This window comes from Suricata suricatta, chromosome 6 (assembly GCF_006229205.1).
Source record: "Suricata suricatta isolate VVHF042 chromosome 6, meerkat_22Aug2017_6uvM2_HiC, whole genome shotgun sequence".
Lineage (NCBI taxonomy): Eukaryota > Metazoa > Chordata > Mammalia > Carnivora > Herpestidae > Suricata > Suricata suricatta.
Window position 1 is genome coordinate 13464536 of NC_043705.1, and position 22095 is coordinate 13486630.

The 22095-nt window shown below is 50.7% G+C and overlaps 1 protein-coding gene across 1 annotated transcript in view; it reads right to left on the reverse strand.

Annotated features, from left to right (window-relative positions):
- TBC1D9B (TBC1 domain family member 9B) overlaps positions 1 to 20239 on the reverse strand; it is a 40296-nt gene extending 20057 nt beyond the window's left edge. The window contains exons 1-6 of the mRNA XM_029941149.1: positions 20020 to 20239; positions 14668 to 14786; positions 11599 to 11827; positions 10496 to 10754; positions 9276 to 9483; positions 6530 to 6742 (exon numbers count right to left, since the gene is read on the reverse strand). Coding sequence (XP_029797009.1) covers positions 6530 to 6742; positions 9276 to 9483; positions 10496 to 10754; positions 11599 to 11827; positions 14668 to 14786; positions 20020 to 20239 — 1248 coding nt within the window. The remainder of the gene's footprint in view (positions 1 to 6529; positions 6743 to 9275; positions 9484 to 10495; positions 10755 to 11598; positions 11828 to 14667; positions 14787 to 20019) is intronic.
- Positions 20240 to 22095: the final 1856 nt, after the last annotated feature.

Here is a 22095-nt window from a genome sequence, read left to right on the forward strand (position 1 = left end):
CTTTACTGCCTCAGCACGGCTGCTGACTCAGTATCTGGTTAGAATAATGCTACAGGTGGTGGTCTGACCCCACCAGCTTGTAGTCTGTGGTCTGTGAGACACGCTTCCACCTGCTTCTGTTGAAAACAACACTTTCACTCTTAAAGTTGGTCTGGGCCTTTTCCTGAGGAAATGTGGTTAGATTTAAAAGGGACCCTGCTCCTGGCACTTTGTCCCAGTTAAAGGCCACTCCAGTCAGGCTTGTCTTCCTGTCTTTCCACAGAGCAGCTCTCGTCAAGGCCGCCATGACCTCTGTTTGCCCTCGCCAGTAGTCCCTTCTTAGTGCTTGTCACGCTGGACCTCAAACTGCATACATCCCACACTGGGTTCTGCCAGCTCTCTCTTCCTGCATCTGCCCCATGTCACTAAATGCTGGTTCTAATCTCCAAGCTGCACAGTCAACACCACGGCATCTTCTCTTTGTAAACCCCTCTCTTTCTCCCATACCCAGTATCAAACCCAACAGACAACCTCAGATCTACTTCCAAAACATAGTTGACATACTAACACTGAACAATCCAAAAAGAAAATCAAGAAAACAAGTCGATTTATGACAGCATGGAAAAGAATAAAGTGGTTGGGAATAAACCTAATCAAGGAGGTGAAAGACTTGTTGGCTGAAAACTTCAAAATGTTGCTGAAAGGAATTCAAGAAGGCATAAAATTAACAAAGACATGTTGTGGTCATGGATTAGGAGATGGAAGATTGCTAGGAGTCAGTACTCCTCAGAGTGATCTACAGGTTCAATGCAGTCCCTGTCAAAACCCCCATGACTTTTTTGCAGGAAAAAAATTCTATTAAAATTCATATGGAATCTCATGGGCGGACCACAAATGGCCAAAACAATAGCCAAAGAGAATGACGTTGGGGTCTCACACTTCCTGACTTAAAATTTTACTGTAAAGTATGGGCACCTGGGTAGCTCAGTTGGTTAAGCTGACTCTTGATATCAGCTCAGGTCGTGATCTCACAGTTGTGGGATGCAGTCCCCAGTCAGGCTCTGTGTTGACAGTGCAGAGCCTGCTTGGGATTCTCTCTCTCCTTCTCTTCCTACTTGTGTACCCTCCCCCGCTTCTGTACCTTCTCTCTCAAAATAAATAAACATTAAAAAAATTTACTATCAAGCAACAGTTAAAACAATGTGGTACTGTCATAAAGACACATAGATTACTGGAACAGAACTAAGGGCCCAGAACTGAACTCTCAAATATATGGTCAAATGATTTTTGACCAGGGTGCCAAGATTGTTCAATGGAGAACATGTAAGTTTTTATCACAAATCATGCTGAGAACTGGATATTTACATGCAAAATGATGAAGCTGGACCCTTACCTCACACCATACATTAAATTCACTAAAAAATGGAGCAAAGACCTAAAGACAAGAGCTAAGCCAAAAAACTCTTAGAATACAGAGGAAAAACTTCATGACATTGGATTGGCAATTATTTTTTGGATATAACATCAAGAGAACAAGAAATAAATGAAAAATAGATAAAGTGGACCACATAAAAATTTAGAACTTCTGTGCATCAGAGGACACTATCATCAAAATGAGAAAACAATTCATGAAATGAGAGAAAATGTTTGCAAATTATATACTTAATGGGTTAATATCCAGAATATATAGAGAACTTCCCTAACTTGACCACAAACAACCCAATTTAAAAAAGGGTGAAGGGCTTGGATAGACAGTTCTCATAGAAGCTGAACAAATGGCCAATAAGACATGAAAAGATGCTCAGATTCACTAATCACTGGGGAAACGCAAACCCAAAGCTCAATGAGATGCCACTTCACATCCATTAGAAAACCTAGGAAATAGTAGGCGTTGGCACGAATGGGGAGAAATTGGAGCCCTTGGGCATTGCTGGTGGGGATGTAAAATGGTGCGGCCACTGCGGAAGAAGGTAGGGCAAGTCCTCAAAATATTAAACACTGAATTATCTGTTGACTTCTTTCCAGCAACTCCACTTCTGGGTATATCTGTGTGAACTGAAAGCAGGGCCTTGAAGAAATATTTGCACACTCACATTCATAGCAGCATCACACAACAGCCAAAGGGTGGAAGGAAACCCAGTGTCCATCAAAAGATGAGTCGCTAAACAACCATTATGTGTTTCATAATGAGCTATTATTCAGTCTTAAAAAGGAAGGAAATTCCAACATGTGCTACCATGAGGATGAACCTTGAGGACATTATACTAATAAGATCAGCCAGTCACAAAAGGACCTCTTATAAGAGGCACCTAGGACAGTCAAGTTCATAGGAACAGAAAGGGGAGTGGTGGTTCCCAGAGGTGATGGGGGAGGGAGATAGGGAGTGAGTGTTTCAGTTCTGTGACATGGAAAGAGTTGATGGACGGATAGGGTGGTGGTGGGGGTTTGCACAAGATGTGAATGTACTTCATGCCACTGAACTGTACACTTAAAAATGGTTAAGATGGTAGGGCGCCTGGGTGTCTCCATCAGGTAAGCGTCCAAATTCAGCTCAGGTCATGATCTCACAGTTTGTGAGTTCGAGCCCTGGAGTTGGGCTCTGCACTGACAGGTTGGAGCCTGCCTGGGATTCTCTCTCTCTCCGCCCCTCCCCAACTTACACAGTCTTTGCCTTTCTTAAAGTAAATAAATAAACTTAAAAAAAAAAAAAGGTTAAGGGGCACCTGGGTGGCTCAGTTGGTTAAATGCCAACTTCGGCTCAGGTCACAATCTTACAGTTCAAGAGTTTGAGCCCTGCATTGGGCTCTGTGCTGACAGCTGGAGCCTGGAGCCTGCTCTGGATTCTGTGTCTCCCTCTCTCTCTGCCCCTGCCCAGCTTGTCTGCTCTTGCTCTGTCTCCTCTCAAAAGTAAACATTAAGAACAATTTTTTAGGCTATGCATCTTTTATCGCAATTAAAAACAAAAAGAACATCCTGAGGCTGACCACCTCTTACCAGCTCCACCGCTACCTCCCTTGACTACAGCTCTGTTGTCCCAGGTCCTGACTACTGTAACGGCCTTCCAACTCTGCTTCTATTTTCGCCACTCTCTAGTCCCGCATTGTCCAGGAGACACAGAATGAGAGCAGCATGTGTAACTTAACACAGTCTAGGAGCCACATTAAAAAGTGTGGGAGAAATTGGTGAGCTGAGTGTTAGTAACGTATTTTATTTAATCCATCGTAGCCACTATATGATTATTCCAACACAGAATTCATAGAAAAAGTTACCAAGATCTCATGTCATTGCAAGTCTTCAACCTCTGGTGTCTAGTTTCTGCTCATGGCACATTTTTATTTGGACTAGCTACATTTCAAGGGCTTGAGAGCCACATGTGGCTTCTGTACTGAGCAGCTGCACCTCTAAGCTGTTCCTAACACAATGGGCCAGAGTAATTCTATTAAAGCATGCACAGACGGCGACCTCCTCTGGTCAGTCTCCTCCGACAACTTCCTGTCTCACCGAGTCAAAGCTAAGGTGCTTACAAAGCCTATAGGCTTCAGTGCTCTGGCTTCCCGCCTCCTCTCTAACCTCACCTTCCACACTGGTCTTCACTCGTCTCCGTAGCCTGTGTCACGTTCAATCCCACCTCCGAGTCTTTGCACCTGCTATTTCCTCTGCCTCCAACACCGTTTCCCCAGATACTTGGTGGCCTGTTCCCTCACTCTTTCAAGCTTCTGCTTAAATGCCATGTGACTGGAGCCCTTCCTTCCCCTGATCCTTTTCCCCTGCTTTATTTTTATCCATAGCTCTTACCAACACCTGCCATATCTCAGATGTTTGTTTGCTTATTTTCTGTTTCTCTCACTAGAACATAAACTCTGTTTAATCTGGTCACTGCTCTATTCCCAGTGTCTAGAATAGCACCTGGCACCTGATGGAAACGCAACAAAATCGTGTTGGGTGAATGGTGAGCATTTAGAAGGGGCCAGGGGTCGGTGCTTATTTTGGCCCAGTGGGCCCTGTCCTTGGTGGTGCTGGCCTCACGGAGGCAGCTCAACATTCTTGCTCATGTCCCATTTCACCCAACCTAAACTCACTCTTCTCTTGAAATCCCAGATCAAGCCCAACTTCCTCTAAGAAACCTTTCTGAATGTCTCCAATGAACAGATTCTGTCCGGCCCCTTCCCATTCACTCCATATCTGCTTAATAACTTCCTCAGAATTGATTATAGGGGTGGAAATTTTAAAGGCCTCCGTGGGCTAGACAGGTGGGGCTCTGAGGAGCTGGAGGCCATGTGCCACCTCCTGGCTCCAATGCCACCTAGTCGGAATGGTCACCTGTCACCTATCACACCAGGGCCACAGATGTTTCCAGAGATGCCAGATATGTGGATTTTCATATGGACTCTTCTAGTCTTGAAGTGTTTTCACAAACTCAGATTGACCCAGAGTGCATATACCTCGTCATACCAGGAAGCAAGCAAATACGGCTAGGGTTGTGTCAAAAGGGCGCAAATGCCAACCTCAGTGGGCTCTCTCTGGTCACAGATGGACTGTGGACAGTAACTGTCATGGATAGAAACACACCGAGGTGCCCAAATCTGTAAGTTCATAACTGTACTACAAAATAGACATAACACATGAGGTGCTCACATTTGGAGGGCACTAGGGAACCAACTCATCATCTGAACAACTGGTGAATAAAAGGAAGGCTGTAAGGTTTACTCCGCCTTTCCTCTGCGCGCTGTAACTCAGGTAGCTAGAAGTTGATGAGGGGCCCCTCTCCATATGGAAGTATTCCAGCCAATCAACAGAAGGGATGGCAGTATGCAGGTGCCGCCATCTTGCAAGCCCTGACAAGTTACCGGCTCTACGCAGAGCTCCACGGAGACCGATAACGGCACCTAACAGGAAGACCAGGTGTTGAATCTAGCACTTGGTGGAAGCACGTGGCTCCTCAATCATCCCACCTACAAGCAGATCTGCCCTCTAAACACACAAACCACTGAACCTGATTCTGATCTGGATCTCACTATCTAACTACCAACGGACAGAAGGTAGGATTCAAAGGGACACATCAGGGAAAGCACAATTGACCTAGTTCCTTCAATAAAATACTGCGAGAAAAATGAGAGACGGAGCAGAAATGTACAGACACAAAGGAATTTAGGAGACATATCAATGATTACATGCGACCTCTGTGTACTTCAATGCAAACGATCGAATGGTAAAAAGCCCACCTGCATTTGGGGAAACGGGAATAAAGTGCAGTAGACCACGGAGCAACAGGAGTCGTAAGTGGGCGTCCTCACTCACACGTGGATCCTCTGGATGCACACAGTATTGTGAATGTGGCCTCCTCCTCCCTCTTCCTTTTTAAAAAAAGTTTTAAGTAATCTCTATACTCAACGTGGGGCTCAAACTCACCATCAAGAGTCGCACGCTCCAACGACTCAGCCAGCCAGGCACCCCTCCTTATGATCTTAATGACACTTTCTTTTCTTTAAGTTATTGGAAGAATACAGTACAAAACACATGTAACATACAAAACATGTTAATCAACTGTTTATGTTACCAGTAAGTCTTCCGGTCAATAGTCGGCTGTTACTAGTTAGGTTTCTGAGGAGTCAAAGGTTATAAGTGGATTTTTGACTGTGAGGGGTCGGCGCCCCTAACCTTTGCATTGTTCAAGGGTCAGCTGCCTTTTTTTAATGTTTGTTTATTTTTGAGAGAGTGCCGGTGGGGAGGGACAGAGAGAGAGGGACAGAGGATCCAAAGCACGCTCTGTGCTGACTGCAGTGAGCCTGCTATGGGGCCCAAACCTGAACCCACAGACCACAAGATCATGACCTGAGCCCAAGTCAGGACACTCAACTGAGCCACCCAAGCACCCCTCAACTGTCTTTGATATTAAGGAATTATTGTTAATTTTGTTGGTCTAATAAGGTTATTGAAGTTAAATCTTTAAGAAGGAGGCCTTGGGGCACCTGGGTGGCTCCTGATTTCAGCTCAGGTCATGATCTTGTGGTTTGTGAGTTCGAGCGCCATACTGGGCTCTGTGCTGACAGCATGGAGCCTGCTTGGAAGCCTCTCTCTCACCATGTCTCGCTGCCTCTCCCCCACTCGCACTCTCTCTCAAAATAAATAAATAAAGTTAGAAAAATAAAAATAAATAAAAAGGAGGTGTCTCCCTGTAGAAACCCCTGAAAGACTGATGGGAGAAATGCCAGTAAATAAGCCCGAGCTGGATAGGCCACGACAGCGTCACAGAAGCTCCTCATGGATGGAGATGAGGTGGCCGGTCAAGCCAGAGAAGGTTCTTATGTGCAGTGAGACCTGGGGCAGGCGGGTGATGCTCAGGAGGATGGGGGGCGTGGAGGGGCGCAGAGAGGCCTGTGAAGTCAGGCAGTGTGTGGCTGCGGTACCGAGATGGGCGCTAGATTCGGCTCCCCATCCTGTACCCAGAGGGTGCCCTCCCCACCTGAGGCCCACAGGCACCATGCGATCGGGCTCCAGCATGGAGGCCCTGGCCCTGGCCCTGGCTGTGGCTCCCACGGGGCCCTCTCACCTCTGGGGCCAGCCCCATGGTGCTGGCTTTCCTCCCGCCTCCGCTGCCGACCGGCTGCTTGGATGTCATCTTCTGGAGGAAGTCAGAGATCCTCTGAACTAAGAAATCGCGGTCTTTCAGGTTGGCAAACAAGAAGGTCATTTTGCTCTTGGTGCTAATGGACAGAGGGCTGGGCAGGACACTGGAGCTGTCAGCTTTTTCCACAATAGTCACCTGAGAAGGCAAAAAAACCCTGGCCTGTTAGGCATCTGTCTTGGGACGTAAAGCTGAACAGTTGGGACGTGGGAGACACGGGGGCCTCACAGAGTTCTCTCCCAGCCAGGGCGCCGGGAGGGGCTGAGGGGACTCTCTGGGCCCCAGTGCCTTCACATGCGGACTCTGCAGCTTGCTGCCTTGTGACTCTGCACACGGACGTGTGCGTCTACGCCTCGTTTCCCCGTTGGCGCGGGGGAGAGCATGTCGGCCTTGCAGGGTCATCAGGAAGAAGATGACGCAGACCCAAAGGGGCTCAGTCCAGCTGCTGGTCCATTAGATTTCCCAAAGATGTTGGTCACTCTCTTACTCTAAAGCACAGTGAGCGGCTTGCACACCATCCTAAGTACTGGTTCCCACAGCACTGTGACAGGTATGTCCTGGGTCCGGCTCTGACCCTAAGGCGGGTGGCCAGGGCGTCACAGGTGTGCAGGGTACAGAATGGGCTTTTAAGGGATGCCTCTGCGGAGCCTACAGCCCAGGGGGTGGACTACGGACACGTAGGTGAAGCACAGTCCTCACGGGTGAGTAGGGACAACAGGGTGAGCTAGGATGCCACCAGGCTGCTCCGTGCCTCATGGGTGAGTAGGCACCTCCAGGGAGGTAGCAAGTGAGGTTGAGACCTGGTAGAGTCAGGCGAGGAACTGAGGCAGAGGTCAGGGCAGAGTTCCCAGCGAACACCCTGAGGAGGGGATGGGACCAGCCTGACAGACAAGGAAAGGCTGGAGAAACCGGGGTGAGAGTGAGCAGAAGCAGGGCATGTGAGTGTGTATGTGTGTGCGTGTTTATGTGTGTGGACGTACGTGCAGGAGAGTGCACATGCAGGAGTGGTAATGTGTACATGTGCCTACATGCATGCAAGATGCATGCGAGGGTATGCATGTGCATGGTGTGTGTATATGCAGATGCATGTGAGTGTGGGTGTTGTCTGTGTATTTGGATGAGTGTGTGTGCATGTGTGTATATGTGGATGGGCGTGTGCATGTGTGTATATGTGGATGAGTGTGCAGTGCGTGTACATGTGGATGAGCATGTGGTGTGTGTATATGTGGGTGTGTGTGGTGTGTGTACAGGTGGATGAGTGTGTGATGTGTGTACAGGTGGATGAGTGTGTGTTCATGTGTGTATATGCGGGTGTGTGTGGTGTGTGTACATGTGGGTGTGTGCATATGCGTATGTGTGTGGTGTGCGTATATGTGGGTGAGTGTGCAGTGTGTGTATATGTGGATGAGCGTGTGGTGTGTGTATATGTGGATGAACGTGCAGTGTGTGTATATGGGGATGAGTGTGTGTGGTGTGTGTACAGGTGGATGAGTGTGTGATGTGTGAATATGTGGATGAGTGTGTGTTCATGTGTGTATATGTGGGTGTGTGTGGTGTGGTATATTTGGGTGTGTGCATATGTGGGTGAGTGTGTGTGTAGGTGGATGAGTGTGTGGTGTATGTATATGTGGGTGTGTGTGGTGTGTGTACATGTGGGTATGTGTGCATGGATATGTGGATGAGGGTGTGTGTGTATGTGGGTGAGTGTGTATGCAGATGCGTGAGAGTGTGTGTGTGCACACATCTGCATGCATGTAAGCTAAGACCTAAGAAGGAATGAACGCTCACTGAAGGTCCCATAGGTCACAGCAGGCAGCTGAGGATTCTTCTGGTCACAGGAGATGCTGCGGGAGCGGGGCAGGGCACCCACACGCAGTGGGAGGAGGGGCTGACGGGTCGGTGCAGGCAGCACCCTCCTGAGGCAGTGGCCGTGGGGAGGAAGGGACGTGCTATGGTTGGGATATGGGAACAAGACCAGGTCAGGGGCAAAGATGGCTCCTGCTTCTCAGCTGAGCAGACAGATGGACAGATGGAATGCTGCCTCCCAAGGCTGCAGCAGGAAGAGCATGTGTGGGGGGTGGGTGCAGAGTCGAGAGCCCATTGGGTGCAGGCGCACAGCTTGCAGAGTGGAAGACCCTGTGGAGCCCCCTGGTGGGCACAAGGAGGATCAGCAGACATGGAAGCCTAAGAAACCTGAGAAAAAAATACCTCTGACAGGTGAGAACATCCCCGTCCCTGACAGGTGACAGCTGCCCCCTGTTCCTGATAGATGACAGTGGACTTCCGGCCCTGCTAAAGCCGGAGTCACAGCCATGCAAGTGTTGGGAGAGGAACAGCGAGATGGACTCTGAGAGTGACACGGTGGGGCTGGTGAGGGGTCAGAGTCCGCCAAGCCCAGCCAAGGCAGGCCTTTGCTCAAGTCCACTGTAGGGCCAGGAAGGCAGGACGTGGGGACACTCACCTGCCAGAGGCCACCGGGATCTGACCGGAGAGGCACAGGGCTTTCCTGAAGTTACCTCATGTCCCAGTGAGCACTCCTGGATGCCAAGGCCCACCCCGCCACCCAGCAGGCGAGGGGACCCCTGAGGGATCCCGGCTGCTGCAGGGGCCTGGCCACAGGACAGGGGCTCAGGGAGCTGCTGACTCGCAGGAGCGGGCACCAGGAGCTCACCTCCCGGAGGGGTATGATGAGATGGCACGCGTCCTCCTCTTTGCTGGCGAAGCAGATGTAGTTGCTGGAGATGAACATTTGGCCAGGGATGTGCAGTTTGTTGAATGGGGTCCACAGGGTACAGCCTGTGTGGCCGTCCAGGCGCTCGTCTCTGGGCAGCCGGAACGTGGCCCGGTAGCACTCGTTCTTGGCCCGGGCGTCCAGGTCTCTGGGAAACCAAGGTAGGGGTGGGGGGAAAGGACAGGAGAGTGAGGGCACACTATGCCTGCACGGGGGCCTCACATGGCAGTGGGCTCTTTGAGGTCCTGTCTCAGGGATCTTGGAGTTCAATAAAACACACACAGCAGAGGACATGCATGCAGCAAACAGCATGTCCTTGAGCCCCGAGGGCTCTGGAGGACACCCAGAGCTTGACACGTCGCTTGGTCAGTGCTGAGAGTGGACAGGGCCCCAGTGCCCGGGGTTCTGCACACCCACCCTGCATGCCTCTGTGCCTCTGCCCCAAGGCTGCTACTTCTGCCAGGGAAGACCTAGCCCCACCGAGACCCCCAGAGGAGGACTCCCCAAAATGTTGATGAATACAAGGGCACGCTTGCTTGCCTGATGGCTGTGCCAGGTGGCCACTTGGCACCCTGGTCCTGGCCCCTTTGGTGGCTTTTTCTTTCCTTAGAAACATCTCTCTCCCCAGCCCCAAGGGGGCTGCCAGCAGCCTGAGCAGGGCCTGGCAGGCACACCCTGATGGACGGTGTTAAGTCCTGGCCCTGCTTGTTTCCTTTCTGGAAGGTTCCAAGAACAACCCCATCACTCACATAGGGAGAGTGGCATCCTTGGATGGCCATGCTGGTCCTGAAGGTGCACCCCAGGGTCTGGGCCGAGGCCATGGCCTCTGTGGGCACCCCAGGAAACAGCCTGGCGGGGATGAGGTCTTGGTACATGGGTGTGAATCCGGGGACTCCTAAGCTCCCGGCCAGCCTTGCAGGTTTGCAGCTACAATCGAGGAGCACAGACGGAAGTGCTCCGGGGATGGGGGCTGGCCACCATTACTGTCTACCAATCCCTGTGTGTGAGCCCCTCCGCCTCACAGGCCTTCGAGAAGTAACTCTCTGTGGTTAGGCAGTAGCTAGTTCTGGATGGCACCTCTGCGGACCTCATGGTGTCCTCCCGTCCCACATACACCCAGTGTGGGGGCGGGTCCCTCCCGCCGCGGGGTGGCCGCTCACCGCTTCAGAGCCGAGATGTTCCTGTGTGGCCGGGCGGGCCTGGGCAGCACCTTGTCCTCCAGGAAGCCCTCGCTGTCCAGCAGCTGCCGCATGGCCAGGTTGGCCAGCTGCTCCATGAGCTTGAAGGTCTCACCGATGTTGAGGAACATGGAGAAGAAGAGCTCCTGGTCTCGGGTGTCCACGCGGATGCTCTCGGGGAAGAGCAGTGTGGCATTCTTCTCCAGCCTCGTGACGTCCACCCACTGCACCACCAGGCTCACTGCACGCCCGTGGGGACAGACACGACACCAGTGGGTCAGACGGGCTGAAGGGCTGGGCAGCAGGCTCGCCCACTGGGATGGCTGCTCCCCGGGGACATCACTGACTGCGTGTCCCCTATGCCTGAGCCTGGTTGTGCTGGGACATGGGCTCCATACGGAGGGACTGGCCCCGAGAATATCCGGGGTGAATATGGGCCCACAAATGATCAAAGGGCAACACAGATGAACGTGGGGGGGTGAGCTGAGACCCCGGCCCTGAGAAGCCCACCTACTGGGAGTGCACTGACAGAGGGGACGCTGATCCTGCCTGGTGAGGAGGTTGGGGGGCGGCGTGGAGAGGGGAGAAGGGCAGGCGGAGGCGTGTGGAAGGGAGGTGTGGAGCAGGTGGTGGGAGGGCTGAAGCCCTGGGAGCTCTTTCTCAGGGTGATGCAGCAGCAGAGGGCGCCAGCCTGGCGTCCCGAAGCACAGAGGGTCCTGCAGCACCAAGGCACCCCATAACTCGGAGCCTCTCAGGGATGGCAGGTGCCTTTGGATATTCCACTTAAAGGGGAGAAGGCAGCCCCTACAAAGTCACTCTGTGAGGAACCACGTCGTGGATGCAGGTGGGATGGGGGTCCCCCCGAAGAGCCAGGGGCAGGCCTGGCTCAAGTCCGGGCCTCCCTGCAGAGAACCGCCAAGGCACGCTGGGTTTCGGGGAGATCTCTGGTGGGTGTGTGGGGACAGAGGATCTGGGGGCCGAGAGGAAGGAAGGCTCTCAGGAGCCCCGGTGGCCTGGGGAGGAGGTGAGGTTCTGGGGCGGGGCTGGTGGGGAGAGAGCTGAGTATGAGGGCCTGCCGCACTCACCCTCCTTCCCCAGCAGGAACGAGTAGAAGCACAGGTGGTTGACCGTCAGGTAGAGCCAGCCCTGCCGGGGCACGCGGCCTTTCCAGTAGCTGCAGGAGTAGTAGTTGACCAGCTTCTCCCCCTCCGGCATCCCAAACTGCTTCCGCATCTTCAGCTCGGCCTCCTTGAACTTCCCGGGGTCCTCATCTCCCTGGGACTGCAGGCTCTTGTTCTCTTCTGCGATGATGCCCTGGCGGGGGACAAGCGGACTGACTCCTGGCCCTCCAGGGGTTCCTGTGGCCCCAGGGACTCAGGACTCTTGTTCACAGGCTGCAGGGCTGCAAGCATGGGAGGCCCAGTGGGCAAGGTTGGGGCACACGGCTGGACAGACAGACTCTAGGCAGGTTCCTTCAGCTCCCTGAGCTGCTAATAATACTTCAAGCATGGTTGGCTTGAAGTAGTGACTTTAAAAATAAACATTTCTTGGGGCGCCTCGGTGGCTTAGTCAGTTGAGTGTCCGACTTCAGCTCAGGTCACGATCTTGCAGTTTGTGGGTTTGAGCCCCACATTATGCTCTGTGCTGACAGCTCAGAACCTGGAGCCTGTTTCCGATTCCATGTTTCCCTCTCTCTCTGCCCCTCCCCTGCTCATGATCTGTCTCAAAAATAAATAAATGTAAAAAAAAAAAGTAAACATTTCTCTCTTTTTCCTTTTTTTTTGTTGAGAGAGAGAGAGAGACAGAAAGCACGAGCGAGTGAGCATATGTGTGTACGGGGACAGGGAGTGGGGGACTCCCAAGCAGGCTTGGCACTGTCAGCGCAGAGCCAGACGGGGGGCTCGATCCCATGACCTGAGCAGAAACCAAGAGCTGGACGCTCAACTGCCTGAGCCACCAGGGTGCCCCTAGACTCCTGAGCTGATTGGCTTAAAGCCTTTTAGGGCATTTCTCTCTCCTTTTTATAGCTCTGATTTTTTAGGGACACCTGGGTGGTTCAGTCAATTGAGTGTCCGACTTTGGCTCAGGTCATGATCTCAAGATTTGTGGGTTCAAGCCCGCGTTGGGCTCTGTGCTGACAGCTCAGAGCCTGGAGCCTGCTTTCAATTCTGTCTGTCTGTCTGTCTGTCTCTCTGTGCCCCTCTCCTGCTGGTGCTCTGTCTCTCTCAAAAATAAACATTAAAAAAAAACCTCTGTTCTTTTATAGATGTTTCTCACATTTCATTCTTTTCATTACTTACTTCAGGTTTCTAGTTTTGGTTCTGGGTCCCTTTTGCCACAGGTTTCTGTCTTAGATGTTTTTCTGGACGTGCGGCCTTTCTGCATCATTCCTTTTTTTCCTATGGAGTTAATTTCTGCCCTTCGTTACTTCCTTCTAATTTCCCAATTTCTGGAGTCAGAAATGCTAACTTACTGAACTGCGTGCCTGGCTCATTACTTTCTTCCTTTTCCTTTTCTTCTCATAAGAATTAAGGCTTCAATGTCCTTCTGTGTACTTTTGCTGCAGCCCACAAATTTGGATATGCAGTAGTATTCTTTCTTTAAACATTTCTTAAGTAGGCTCCACGCTCAGTGTGAAGCCCAACGTGGGGGCCTGAACTCACCACTCTGAGGTCAAGAGCTGAGTGGAGATGAAGAATATGATGCTTAACCAACTGAGCCATCCAGGTGCCCCGAGTTCTAACTATTGTCTAATGTGCATTTCTTCCTTAACCCATGAGTTTTGTTCTGTTTGGTTGGTTACGTTGTTTGGGTCTGGCATGGAGGAAGCAGTCAGTAATGTTGCTGCTTCCTCATCATTATTTTTAAGCTTATTTATTTTGAGAGACAAAGATAACACAAGTTGGGGAGGGGCAAAGAGAGAGGGAGGGAGGGAGAGAGAGAATCCCAAACAGGCTCTGCACTGCCAGCACAGAGCCCGATGTGGGGCTCAAACCCATGAAACTGGTCTGAGCTGAAACCAAGAGTCATGGATGCTTAGCCAACAGAGCCAGCCAGGCGCCCCCATTATTATTCTTAAGTTCCATTCACAGTGTGGGGCTGGGACTCAGGTCCCTAAGATCAAGAGTCGGATGCTCTACTGACTGAGCCAGTCATCATCATTACGTTGTTTTTATTGCCGAGCTTGCTCATTAGGAGAATGGAGACTTGCCTCTGCTCTCCTCGTGTTTCTTCGGGGAGCTAGAAAGGGCAATGCAGGTCTTACTCGGAACCCCAAAGCACACGGGGAAGAGCTGAGGAACTCTTGGTGTCATCTGCCCGGGTCTAGAAAGTTCTGGCATAATGACATCACAGGGGCCTGCCCAAAACAACTTTGCACCGCGAAACTTTGACCCAGTCAGAGCCCCCAGGAAATCTAATCGAAGGCAAAATAACCGAACAAAAAGACACACACGAGCATGAGCTCAGGTAGATGCTCTTTACAGTGTTAACTGTCCTCCCGGAAGAGGAAACAACCCAAGTCTCACTGCATCGGTCGTTATGCATACTACACATACGACTTAACCCTGGACATGAGGCACTCAGCGCAGTACTCATAAATGCTATGCTAGCAAGAAGCACCGCTGTCATTTTGCAGAACAGACAGCAGCTGCTTCCCCTCTGACCATGGCTGGAAGGCGCCGTTACCAGTCTTTTTGCTGACAGTGCTGCAGGGAATGTGTCACTCTGCACGTATGAGGACACCGTCTGGTAAATTCCAAGGAAGGGAATTGCTGGGTCAGAGGGTGCACACATTTTGAAGTACTGTTCGTTTTATAAGTGAGACATGCCTCCGGCTATTCTATCACTTGAGCTTTTTCCTGTTACAGTGGCCAGGGCACTGGCCATCAGAGCTGCTCCTCTGCGGGGAGTGGAAACTCCCGGCTTAGCATGGTCAGGCTCCTGCGGCTGGCCGGAAAAAGCGGGGCCCTGCACGGCAAGGAGCTCAAGAGCCCCTTTCAAGACCAAGAGTGGGGGAGTAAACGCTTGCCTTCCATTTCTGGTAAACAGAGAAGACCCACACCACACTGTCTGAAGGTTCAATCAGATGACACAGGCAAACCCGGCCAGCCCAGAGCAGGGAGTGGAAATCAGGAGTAGACGGTGACCCTTACATGAATCTTGCCCTTGACGAAGGTGATGATATCTTCCTCATTGTCAAAGATGGACAGCGTCTGGAGTAAGTTATTTTCCAGCCATTCCCAGTGCTTTGTGATCTCTTTGCGGGAAGAACCTAGGGGAGATTTGGTGGAGTAAAGAAGAGGAAAATCATAAAATCACCAGACCTTAACCATAAATACAGACACTAAGACAGATGATCTAATTTGCTGTATCCAAAAGACTCCAATCTTCAGGCTGTTACTCTTTTCCTTCTTAAACTTTACGTATAAGGGCACCTGGGTGGCTCAGTCAGCTAAGCACCCGACTCTGGCTCAGGTCATGATCTCGTGGTTAGTGAGTTCGAGCCTTACATCAGGCTCTGTGGTGACAGCTCAGGGCCTGGAGCCTGCTTTGGATTCTGTGTCGCCCTCTCTCTCTGCCTCTCCTCTGCTTTTGCACTCTGTCTCTTTTTCCTTCTCTCTCTCAAAAATACATAAACATTAAAAAACCCCACAACTTTACATACATAACAATAGTCATGAACTTGAAAAACAGTTCAGGCAGAATCATTGTCATGTGGACAATAAAGCCTCCACGTCCCCCAGCACAAAGAAAGAGTGACCACTGGCTTCCTACATGCCCTTCCAAAAATAGGTCTATAGCTCTGCAGTTTGCTTAGTTGTAAAGATTTCCCTTCCAGATAAAAGGACTTCATGTGGTCTTTGATATACGGTGACTGACCGGACACTCAGACTTGGCGGAAGTGCCTACTGTTTCGGGAGGACTCAGGTGTCCACAGATGGCAGCCGGAGGGAGCTGCCTGCAGGACGCCAGGCCCCTGGCTGCTGGCCTTCTGCGGGGCAAGCCAGAGGCGCCCACCTAGGCCTTTGCCTGCAAGCTCCTCCTCCCCAACCCTGCTCACACCCCAGCCCTGGTCCCGCCCCCTCCAGGAACCCCTGCCCTGGCCTCCTGGGTCAGCCCCCCCCTCAGGTGGTCCCTGCCCTCCTCAGGGAGGGGTCCTGGAGGGCACAGCAGTTCCAGTGGTAATGGAAAAACTTAGGGCAGTTTTTAACGCCACTCCCAAAGGGCGGGACAGCTGTTTTCTCTGGCCCCCCCCCCCCGGGAGGGAATCAGGAGGGAAAGCAAAGGGATGAAAGGAGTCTGCCTGGCCTGGCTCCCCCTGATTCTCAGAGATTTTGCCTGTGCCGGGCAGGGGGTTTGCACTCAAGAACTGTTTCCTTTTTCTTTATAAGATTTTAAATTTAATTTATTTGGAGACAGAGAGGAGGGGACACACATGCAGGCGGGGAAGGGTCAGAAAGAGAGAGGGAGAGAGAGAATCCCAAGCAGGCTTGCACTGTCAGCACAGAGCCTAACTCAGGGCTCAAATTCACAAACTGTGAGATCATGACCTGAGCTGAAACTGAGGGTTGGACGCTTAACTGACTGAGCCCCCCCCAGGCGCCCCTTAAGAACTGTTTTCTGAACGAACCAACACCAGAAGAACAGAAGCCCTGCGTCCTTCTCAGCGGATCTGAGGTGGACAGTTTATGGACTGTGAATGCCCGCGGTAAGGCCCACAGATTAGGCACGGAGGGAGCCGGAGTCAAGACCCGATGCCATTGTGGCTGTGGACCACAGACATTTTTGCTGGAGCGCCTGACACTGTCACCCCATCCTTCCCTACCTGGCAACATCCTTCCACCAGCTGAAGACTCAATCCTGACGCAGCCCTGGCTGGTCCAGGCTAGTCCCCACCATCTCCTTTGTCCCAGGCATCTTGCTCATGGCTCTGGTGGTCTTGGTGAAGGTTGACTGTTCCTTCACATTTACCCAAGGAGTTCACTACTCCGACAATCAATACTGAGTTAAGACCCTTCCCCCTCCCTCAGGGGCTGGTGTGCGGATGCCCAAGTGAAGGTGATTAAAACCCAGAATCATGCAATGGTCAGTGAGTCACAACAGCAATCAAAATTACTCCTACCCAGGGGCGCCTGGGTGGCTCAGTTGGTTAAGCATCTGACTTCGCTCAAGTGATGATCTCATGGTTCATGAGTTCGAGCCTCGAGTTGGCTCTGTGCTGACAGCCCAGAGCCTGCAGCCTGCTTCAGACTCTGTGTCTCTCTCTCTCTGCCCCTCCCCCGCTCATGCTCTGTGTCTCTCCATCTCAAAAATAAATAAACACTAAAAAACAATTTAAATTCCACGATTTCCCTTTTTTCCCCATTTTGCCTTTGGGCTTCTTTTGTGGTCTCCTTTCCCTAGTGCACAGAGGCCAAAGTCTAGTTGGTAGCAGAAGGATTTCTCTCTCTCTTTTTGCCAAGGACCCGCATTTGAATTTGGAAGTTAAATTTGCAAGTGATACAGCTCTAGTGTCATTGTCTTTCATGCACACGTTCCTGAAAACCTCAAACAGAAGGAACCTTCTCAACACTGCCTGTGTGGATCTGCCGGCACTTTGAGTATAAATATCTACATAGGTGCACTCAAAAGAATCATTATTTAGAAGTAACTCAATCTTCATTTAGCAGTAAGTAAACACACATTGTGCCATCTTTATGTTACGTTCAGAGAATAATAAGGATAGCTAATTATTATCAGGTGCTACTTGTTTTCAGAACTTCTCATGGAATATCTTCACTTCTTAGAGAACCCTGAAGACAGTACCATTATTTTTGTTTTATAGGATGGAGGTGAGGCACAGAAAGGTTAAGTAAGTTGCCCAGTGTCACACAGCTGAGACGTAACCAAACCATGGTCCTAGCTCAGGCTTCCTGGCTGCTCAGACTCTACCCTCGCCCTCAGGGAGCCGCCAGTCTAGCGGGAGAGCCAATGAGCCCCCAGCCTAAAAGTTCTGGTAAAGACATGGTGAGTGCAGAGGAGCAAGAAGGGACAGTGGATACCGGGTCTGGGGAATCCGGTTTTCTACAGGAGCTGACACTGGGCGGGTTCTCAACAGAGTGGCAGGTTAGGTGGATGAGAAGGGACATGATGCACTGGTCAGGACAGGGGTGTCTGGTCTGGCTGAAGGCCAGTTGTGAGATGAAGGGAGGGCAGAAGTGGAGGCAGGTTGGCCCCGAAGTCCTTTAATGGCAGGCCACGGAGTCAGTGTTCACCAGGCAGGCATCAGCATGGCCACGCCTGGTTTTGCAGGGCTGAAGGGGAAGAAGGGAGGCACACCAGGTCAGGGCAGGTCTGCAGGCTGTGGCAGAAGTGGGAGTAGGCCCGTGTGCGTGGCCTCGTGCTAGGACTAAGGCTCCCCAGCACCAGGGCCTGCTGGTTCCTACACTGCCACAGGCGTGGCCTTCCTCCCACTGCCACAGACTGTCTCCTTATCTGTTGAGAAAGAACATCGCTGAGCCAGAAGGAAATCTCGAGGGCCCATTTAAGTTTATTTTAAAAAGTTTTAAAGTATTTATTTTTGAGAGAGAGAGAGAGAGAGAGAAAGAGAATGCATGAGCAGGGGAGGGGCAGAGAGAGAAAGGGAGACACAGAATCCACACACACACACACACACACACAAGTGAGGGAGGGGCAGGCAGAGGGAAAGAGAGAATCCCAGTCAGGCTCTGTATCCTGAGCACATAGCTCAGGGGCTCAAACCCATGAACAGTGAGATCGTGACCCAAGCCTAAATCAAGGGTCAGAGGCTTAACCGACTGAGCCCCGCAGCGACCTCCCCAAGGGCCCATTGTAGAGTAACGTGTCTCCTTGCAGCCCAGGCCCCAGACAACCTCCCTGGGCCCCACCCCATAGGAAGCCCGTCAGACTCGAACCAGGAGCACAGGGGTTACCGCACCCGCACCTGGCCTTGGGCAATCCCAGGCTCCTAAGCCTTTGTTGATTCCTACCCAGGGGGAAGGGTGCAGGGAGGAAGATGCCCTTTGAAGGAGTCTCAGCCGTGGACGCTCTCATCCTTTCTCAGGCCTCCTGTCCCTGCGGGGCCACAGTTTCCTCATCTCCAAGATATACAGAAGGAAAAAAAACACCCCAAAAACAAAGTTCCACCTTCTGGAGTTTTCAGGAGGTTCACATAAGTGCCTGGCCCGCAGCAAGTGCTGTCAGTGTTGGCTGTGACCACTAATGGATCCCAGTGACCTCAGCCGGGCTGGTACCCACTGAAAGGGGACCTCCTCCCAGACTCTAGGGAGGTCTGAGAGGCTCCTCCCCGGTGAATGGTGACTCCTGGTCCCATTATTCACGGCAGCTCCCTTCTGTAGTCTCCTGGGACAAGACTTATCCCAGTGGAGCCACAGGGAAGGCTAAGCTCCTGTCAACCTGTGGTCACATTTTCATCAACTGATCGAAACACAATGTTGTTTTACGTGGCTCTCTGTTTGAAGGTACCCTATTCAATGTATTTTAACTCCCTAACATGGAACTCAGGGCTAGCGGCTCTGTCTGTAACCCATGCTGAAACGAAGCTTCTCTAACACACATACTTTCTCCATGAGGCACATCACACTTTCCTGTGCTTAGGAACACAGCCGGCACCCTGGCATTACATTTAGAGCCACTTTATTTATTTATATTTTATTTATTTAAATTTTTTTGTTTGTTTATTTTTGAGAGAGAGAGAGAGAGACAGAGCATGAGCAGGGGAGGGGCAGAGAGTGAAGGAGACACAAAATCTGAAGCAGGTTCCAGGCTCTGAGCTGTCAGCGCAGAGCCCCAAAGAGGGCTCGAACCCACAAACTGTGAGATCATGATCTGAGCTAAAGTTGGACACCTCACTAACTGAGCCACCCAGGTGCCCCGATTTATTTATTTTTAAAGTTTATTTATTTTGAGCAAGAGCACATGTGTGTGGCAAGGACAGTGAGAGGGAGAAAGAGAGAATGCCAGGCAGGGCTTGACCCCAGGAAATGTGTGTGAGATCATGACCTGAGTCAAACAAGAGTCGGATGCTCAACCAACAGAGCCACCCAGGTGCCCAGGGGGCCATCTGAAACAAAGTCACCAAGAAAAAACACAAGAATGCCCAAAGTAAGCACTGAGACCACAGAAAGGTCCCTGGCTTACAGTTTGACAGCGGACACAAGGAGACACAAGCACGCCTCGTTCTCGGTCCCCCTCGGCTGGGAACCTGTGTGTCAGGCGACTCCAATCTTTCATTGCTCTGCACGTGTGCACTCCCATCACGTCCACAATGGTCCCAAGGTACTACCGGGCACCTGTGAATCTCTGCATTCCCTTCCTAAGCTGGATGCCTGCCCAGGCTTGTGGTCTGAACCAGGTTCTCTGGAGGCAATATCCAGCCCAGGACTGCAGGCTGGGTCCCCTCCCTGCTGGCGCGCCCCCTCCCTGCCCCCCTGCTCATCCAGGGCAGGCCTTGTCCAGCATCTCTTGTGATTCAAGGCACCTACCACATGCCACTGTCCAGTAGACCTGCGAGTCCTGGGTCTGGTGCAGGATTCGGTAAGGGGCCACGCGGGCACTGGAGTCCAACACCACGTCCAGGGTGCCCACGAGAAGACCTGGGAGCAGGGCAGAGCGTGAGAGTGAGGGAGGGCCACGCGGACAGCTGAGCCCCGCAGGCAGCCAGAACCGCAGCACTGCCCTGAGTGCCTCGAGGCAATGACACATCTGGCATCACCTGCATCCACCAAGTGACTTCTTTTTCCTCAAAGGCCTTCAGCTGTATCTGATCCCTGTCAAAAAATCCCCTCCCACGTCTTCTTGGAAGCTTCTGCTTCTTCCCTTGACTCACAAATGCTTGCAAGCAGGGGCAGACTCAGGATTTAGGGGGCTCTTTAATTTATTTTTTTATTAAAAAAAATCTTTTTTAATGTTTATTTTGAGGGAGAGAGAGTCAGAGTGCGAGCAGGGGAGGGGCAGCGAGAGAGGGAGACAGAATCCAAAGAAGGCTCCAGGCTCTGAGCGGTCAGCACAGAGCCTGACATGGGGCTCAAACTCACAAACTGTGAGATCATGACCTGAGCTGAATTTGGAGGCTTAACTGACTGAGCCACCCAGGTACCCCTTATTATAAACTTAAACAATTCTGGGAGGCCCTCTTTAGATTTTTTTTTTTATGGTTATTTATTTTTGAGACAGAGAGAAACAGACCATGAGTGGAGGAGGGGCAGAAAAAGAGGGAGGCACAGAATCTGAAGCAGGCTCCAGGCTCTGAGCTGTCAGCACAGAGCCTGACACAAGACTCGAACCATGAACTGTGAGATCATGACCTGAGCCCAAGTCAGATGCTCAACCAACTGAGCCATCCAGGCACCCCCATAGAGGCGCTCTTTAGAAAAAATACAAAATTAGGTTTGAAAACAAGCCTTTCTTGGGGCGCCTGGGTGGCTCAGTCGGTTAAGCCTCCGACTTCGGCTCCGGTCAGATCTCACCTTTGTGGGTTCGAGCCCCGCATCAGGCTCTGTGCTAACCGCTGGCTCAGAGCCTGGAGCCTGTTTCCGGTTCTGTGTCTCCTTCTCTCTGCGCCTCCCACTCTCATGCTCTGTCTCTCTCTGTATCAAAAATAAATAAAACATTAAAAAAAAAAAAAGAAAACAAGCCTTTCTTTAGACCAAGAAAGAACAACAGTCTCAAATTAAAAACAAAAACAATTCCGCAGATATTACAAAATCCAGAAGAATAGTACAATGTGTTTTATTAGCTGCCAGACACATCTCTTAAGATAACAGTTTTTTGCCCTGGAATTTTTGGCCACATACTCTGATGGCTTTTTAAAATATAAGACAATGACTTTGTAATATCACTTTCCATTATCAGCAACAGGCAGATAATGTAGTCCTTCCTCTGCCAAATAATCACACATTTTTATTCTGGGAAGTTTAAGTCATGACTGAAGGGACATGGTAATTTTTAGAACTGTCCTCCAATTTGGGAAAACACTGATCCAGTTGTTTCCATTTCTGAACTGAAGCATTTTAGGGCATTTCAGATTTCCCTTTTCATCACGCATACCCTGTGTCAATGTTGCTATTTCCCTGACAAAACAGAAGAAACTCCTCTGACCCTGTGTTTGATTCACTTCTCTTCGTTAACTGAATGATCAAGCTACCTGAAAATCTGTTTACTGTTCCTTTTTGGAATTTAGCTTTTCCTTTAAACGAAGTGCTGCTTTTGGTATGACCTGGGAACATTCTGTTACCATTTTCCTGTTGATGTCAGAATGATTTCATTCACTTGACTTTAACACTTTTGTGTTGTATTCCATTTTAAGTTATTTTTCCCCCCTAAATCTCTAACAAATAAAATTATTGATTACAAAAGAAGATACTCATCACCCACATCAAATTTAGGAGTCTGTAATCTCTCGCTTGTTTTACTGAAATGTTCTAAACCACCTCTCTAAATTGCAGCTTAAGTGGCATATTTAAGCTTCATCGGGATTTGGAATAAACTTTTTTTTCATGCTTTCTGCTGGGGTTTCTCTTCTGGTCTGGAGATTTTAATTTTACTTATTTATTTTCTTA